This window comes from Cryptomeria japonica, chromosome 5, assembly GCF_030272615.1.
Source record: "Cryptomeria japonica chromosome 5, Sugi_1.0, whole genome shotgun sequence".
Lineage (NCBI taxonomy): Eukaryota > Viridiplantae > Streptophyta > Pinopsida > Cupressales > Cupressaceae > Cryptomeria > Cryptomeria japonica.
Genome location: NC_081409.1, coordinates 870,049,746 through 870,056,409, shown reverse-complemented (window position 1 = coordinate 870,056,409; position 6,664 = coordinate 870,049,746). Strand labels below are relative to the sequence as shown.

Below are 6,664 nucleotides of genomic sequence, written 5' to 3'. Positions count from 1 at the left end.
CAAATAGAGGAATGTGCATGACAGAAAATCCCCTATATCTGAGAAACTATAGAGTAACTCGGGTCTTGCAGGAGAGAACAACAAATAAAGACAGTCATCCTCCCGTATCCAAGTACCTATGAAGTGACTTGGGTCCTGCAAGAGGGAACAAACAGATAAAGAAAGCACAAGGGAACACAATCATGTGCACATGCAAGTAGATGAAGATAAAAAGATAAAAAGCTAAATGTCATCCCGTAGGAGATCATCATCCTCCCAATCTAGGTCATGAGCTTGAAGAGGGACAACAACTAGAGTGGCAATAGGTGCGTCACCCGCAGTGAGAGCAAGGGATGAGGCCGCATCAACATCGATGCCCACAAGCTCAAAGGTGGTGAGGGTCAATGATCGCATAAAGATTGAAGACAAGGCCAAAATCTCATCCAAAGAGTCAAACATGCAAGCTTCCATGGAGGAAGTAGGTGACTCACTTGGAGAAGATAAAATAAAGACATGACTATCGACCTCCAAAAGAGGGGCAGTGACAAACTTAGCAGAATGTGGGGCCTTCTCGATCACACAAATAGAAAAAGGAAAACTAATAGGCATTGAGATAGGAAAAGGAAGGGATGAAGAACATACTTGCAATGATTTGCGGTGTCGAAACTCCGAGACAAGGCCCTGCATGAACTTGCATTTATACAAAACAAGAGTGTCAGGCCTCCTATCGAGCGTAGCAGGATGAAGGACTCCGAGAAAGCTCGGATGCTGAAGTGGAGGTAGAATAGGTGGAGAAGAAAGAGTTGCGCTAAACACCACCTATGTGTGCGACATGTCAAGATGTCGGGACAAAGGAGGTATGTCAGAAAGAGATGTGATAAGAGTAGGCTCCAAGGAAGGAGTGATGAAGACCTGCACCCGCCTAGGGGGAGGTTGATTGAAAGCCCCTAAAGCAGTAGGGAGCGAGATCAAAACAAATGTAGAGATGGGAGAAACTAAAGGGATAGGCTTTAAAACAATAGCACTGGGTGTTGGGGCCGCACCAACGGGCTGCAAGGTAGCGTCATGCTCTTGAGCTCAGGCCCATTGAAAGCATTTACACTCACGCACACATTGATTTTGACGAAGGTGAGGACCACCAACCAAAGCCAGAGGATCCAGGAGGATCATGCTCCATAGAAGAGGCCTCTAGAATTGTGTCGAGAATGGGAGAAGACCCAACCGATGAAACAAGAGGTGCATCTTAGAGAGACACCACATTCAAAACAACAGGTGCTCTACCTTGTTTCACTCGAGGAGCAGTCAGAGGAACAAAGGGTTTCGGCACAGGTTGTGATGAAGGTGAAAGTAGAGATGAAGGGACATGAGATGAGAACTTCCCCTTTTCATAGCGAGATGACCAAGGAATGTCAGCTATGATTGGGAGCTCGAAGGGAGGGCGGGCCATGAACTTTGACAAATTGGGTGCATTTCCTTTGGCTACATTGGGCGCAGTCATAGGAATATAAAAGACCACTGGAGGTTGTGTGGTCCTGGGCGGATGTGGAGGTTTACTCAAGGGAGCAGGCTTAGCCTCAACCCTCGATGATGAAGGGACATGACACACTACCCACTCCAAGACTAAAATTGATGGAGCAGTAGTCGATGCAGGAGGTGGCAACAAAAAACTAGGCTGCGCAGATTTAGGGGTCGACTCCCTCATCTTATATTGATAATAGGAATGATATAAGAGGTCAATGTGAGGAAGAATGAGCCAAACAGGAGTGGGCCAAAAATGATATAACAAAAAATCCCCACTGGGAATCAGGGGTCGGTAGCTAGTGTCCTGGATGACATGCAACATGCCCTTGTGGGGGAAATTGAGACATTTGTGGACCACAGAGGGGACCACCTCCATGGAAATCAACCAAGAAATCTTGAGCTTAACCTAGAATAGGTCTGACTCAGGGATGATTATGAAAAACAAAGGACACCACCTTAGGACCTATGAGGACCGACAAGGTGATATTGCCCAAGGGGCGAATGGAAAACACATCATGCATTCTCAAGGTGGCACAACACTCATCATAAGCCGACCTATGCCAAATGTTTACAAAGAGAGTCTCCTTTGTGATGACATTGAGTCTTCACATTGGGTCAACCATCACACCTGTGATAGTTTGACCATTCAGCTTGGCAGGGATGTAGAGGGGAGTAGGCTCTTCGTAATATGGGGCATCCGGAGGGGTAAATGACATTGAAAAATTAGATACCTTCCCCTTCTGGGTTGGGGGTGAGCTAATGGGAGTGATGGTGACCATGCTCACATACAAACCATCATATGAAGAAGGTTCAGATGTAGAGATGAAATTCACCAAATGTGGAGGGAATGGATCAGCGTAAATCTACAAGTCATTGTTGGTTTTGTCAATAGACTTGTTTGGTTTGTGTTTCCGCGCATCCACTTTGATTTCTCCACTATCAATGTGGTTTTGGACATGTCTAAGATGATAACACTGCTCAGGGTCATGGCTAGGAACACGATGATAGTGACAAAATTTTGACCCATCAAACCAACATGGGTAGGGTTGGCTATCAGATAACAGTCTAATATCCGAAAGGGTAATGTGGTTTTCTTTCAACAACTATCGCATTATGCTTAGGTAGGAGTCATTTAGCTAGGTGAAGACTCTATTTTGTTTTTGGGGCTGGTGCAATTGTCATCGGAGGAATAGCCACAACATTAGTGATGCCTTTATTCTTCTAGGACCCATCCGTGGACATGCCTGCAAAGGACCCACCACGAGGGTTCGAAGAGGTATCTCCGAACTGTGACAAAATGTGCTAGTTCTCAGTGAGAGCATAGCACATGTTTGTGAAATTTTGATAGCGGTTAAGGGACAACTGCTCCCTCAATGTAGGGCAAAGGGGATCTTAGTGGAGATAGCTTGATACCTCAAAATGAAAATATGTGACCTTCTCATTGGGATTTTACTTACAATGAACAAGTTCAACAATGGTGACCTTGCTACCAATGTTAGCTTGAAACCATTTGAGAAAAATGTCCATAAGCTGATCAAAAGTACAAATAGAATGGTCAGGTAAGGAGCTATACCATTCTAACATTGTCCCCTTGAGGGAATGCAATAACAACTTCAACAAAACAAAATCCAGACTATGGTAATCACTACACATAGTAATGAAAGAATCTATATGCATGTTCGGGTCCCCATCACCATTGAATCTATCAGACTTCAGAGACTTAGTCATAGTTGAAAGGATAGTATTCAAGATAGTAATATCTAGGGGACTCTTCCTGTAATACACAGGCACATATGACTGGTTGGAAGAAAAAGCTAGGATAGTGAGCTACAACTGCAACTGACCCAAGTTCTACTGAATGGTGTTCAAAATAGGATTAGGAGGTGGAGGTGCATCACTACCTCCACCGGATCCTCCAAGAGAAACTGAGACACCAGTCGATGTAGTCCAACGTTGATCACTGAAATTTGAGTAGCAACAGAGGCAGAGGTCGAACTACTAGCCATGCTTGTGTAGCCCAAGGGAGTGAGTGAAGCACTACAACTAGGTATGGTGGAGTCCATCATGTGTGCGTTCAACCCTAGAATTCAAACACCAACCTAGGAACTGAAGGCATCAAATTGATTGTCCATAGGGGGTACATCTGCCAAGGGCACATGGTTCTTTGATGGTATGATGAAAGAATAAGTATTCGATAGAATATTGAGAGAGGGGGGTGAATCAGTATATTGAAAAACTGATACAAAGTTCCCAAACGAAATGGTTGAACCTTGAACCTTGAACCAAAAATGTTCAAGGGTTCAAGTTAAAAACAAATTACAATAATGCGCTTGCCTTACCATAAAACAAAGCCGCGAAGAGAAATCCATAAAGAAAGGCTTCATTGGGTCACCAAATTTAGCATGATTTTAATGAGTCCCAATAGTGGCTCTAACTAGGGATGGTAGGATGCAAGACCAACACAAGAATTCAAAATCTTTGGCAAAGCAGACCACTCAAAAAGCATGACACTTCTTCTTCTTTTACATTCTTCAATGAGCTTCACTCTCCAAAACAGGGGTTCCTTATTGAAAACCACACAACTGAAAGCAAAGCGATTGTACAATAGAACTTATTTACATATGGCCCCAGGCCATCAAAATTGGAATCAATGCTTACCTCTATTAAACACATGATTCTCATTTCCATGAATCAAGGGTAAGCTGGAAGTTTCATTTACATTTGCCTGATCACAAACCCTACAACTTCTTATCAGCTCATCACATAAAAGATAATCAACATGTTGGTAATCATTCAATCTTTGAAAAATAGATCCCACTTCAAAATGTTGACCATCAAATAACACATGACTGTCATATTATTTACAAGTATTTCCCAGCTCAAAAGAGTAAACCCGACTCTATCTAATCACTGGGAACATCAGGCACATGTTGGTTGCTAGTTTGCATAAATGGAAAACATTCTTCCATAATACAGGCTTGCAAACTAGAGAGGGACATCTCCTCATAAAATGATTGCAACTTAGCATGCTGATTACACCTTATATCAGCCTTTTGCAAACATGAAAATGCATGATCATCTGTCAATTGTTCATATACCAATTGCAAATATGGGAAGACCACTTCAGATTTGTCTTCCTCTTTAACACCAAGATCCACACAATCCATATCAAATTCTGATTTCATATAAACATATGAATCCACATTATCACATTTATCAACCTTATATGCATTTTCATCTTGTCCACTATTCAAATCAACTGTAGGGAAAGAAATATCATATGTATCATACCTCACACCACCAAGAACATCATTAGTATCAAAACATATACCGATTGGGTATGAGAGATTGGGAACATTTCTATATGTATACCTCTTAAGATCAGCAGCTAAGAGTTCTGAGATTTGTTCACTACTTAGTGAACCTTCTCCTTCATTTTCATTTTCCTTGTCTTCATCTTTTGTGCTGTAAACATTTTCCCAATCTGATGCATGCATTAAATCTGCAATGCTCATGTCTTCATGCACATTTATTTTGTCATTACAGTAACTTGCATCTGCATCATGACCTTTATCAGGCTAATCATAAAGTGTTGCTATATGTTGCAACATAGTTTTATTACCTTGGTTGCAAACACTTTGTGGATTGAGGTTGACAACAAAGTCATCTATATTATTCAAATCTGAAACCTAAACAGACTCATGATTATTTGAATAACAACTTGTACTTTCACAATTTTCTTCTTGCTCTGAATACACATCTGCACTGTCATGCTGAGAATATGAGTCACCTTCAGCATCATAAGAGGTATATCCACTCACGGATTCATCTCCATCACTGTACTCAAAACTTTGTGCATTTTCAGATTTGGTCATTTCAATCTCGTCTATCCATTCTTATATATTGGTAACACTTTCTTCCCTCAGAGTTGAAGACCAACTAACTGAGTCAGGCTCATCAAGCTCTAAAAATAATTCAATCCAAACTAACTCATGGGGTCTAACATCAACTAGAAGCTCATTTAATGTAATAATAAATCTTTCATAAAAAACATATGATGATTCAACCTTTCTCTTCCCTACTTTCCTTCTTAAAAACAAGATGCACCTATCTTGGATCTTTTGAAGATGTATTTCAATCTCCCTATCAATGTCTTTCAAATTTGACAAATAAATTTTAGATCTAGCAACCACATCTAGATCCATCAAATTTGAAACATCTACTGAACCATTACCATGACAATGCATCTTACTGTTTTATTCTCTTTTCAAAACATATGCAGTCATCATAACCAGACATACTTCTCACCATATTTCTGACTAAAAATTTTCAAAACAAGAAGTATGTACCCTTAGAACCAATACTCCTTTTCTTGGTGACTTGCTTCACCTTATAACGAACAAAGTTATCTCATAAATTTTTTGAGGAATACTTGGGTATATTTGCTACTGCCATCCATTTCACTTATGACTAAAAATTTGAAGAACACCTCCAAACCTTAGGTTCATTCATATAGAGTCGCCACCTCCCTGAAGAGGAATAAAATTTAACCATTGATCTTCACTCTAAAACACTTTCAAATTTCTCAGCAACAAAACCTTCCAAGATATATACCTTCAAATTTGAAAAAAAATTTCAAACTTGTAAACTTCCAAGACTCTTCCCTAAATGAATTTAGCCAGACTCATGGATTTGACTTGACAAAAATTTTACATCATTCTCCCTAGCAGAGTCGCCATTTCTGTTGTTCTAAAAAATGAGAAACCCAAGTTCGCTTGCAATCAATCTATGAAATGGCCAATTTCAATCTATGAAATACTTCAAGGCTTGGACAACATAACAAGGATAACAATCCTTCTACTCTTCAGGCTCTGCAAAACCTAGGTGGGTATACCTTTGATGCATTAAATTAGACCCATTACACACATGACAACATCAACCAAAGCATATAGATCTCATAAGGGCTCAACAACAAGGAGGTTACTACAGATGGGCTAGATCTACATTGACATTTCAACAAGATTGGAGCATGAGATAGATGGGACAAACTAAAACTACAAACACAAAACTAAAAGGATATTTGATTTTAAAATCTCTGAGAATCCCCAGAATCTGCAAGACCAGTGCATTATCCAAGGGCATGGAGTCATACATCAATCTGTAT

The 6,664-nt window shown here is 40.4% G+C and overlaps 1 protein-coding gene across 1 annotated transcript; it reads right to left on the bottom strand.

The window, feature by feature from the left end:
- Positions 1-1,222: 1,222 nt before the first annotated feature.
- LOC131876268 (uncharacterized) lies at positions 1,223-1,681 on the bottom strand. The gene has a single exon (XM_059221173.1). It carries the CDS (start codon positions 1,679-1,681, stop codon positions 1,223-1,225), a length of 459 nt encoding a protein of 152 aa, XP_059077156.1.
- Positions 1,682-6,664: the final 4,983 nt, after the last annotated feature.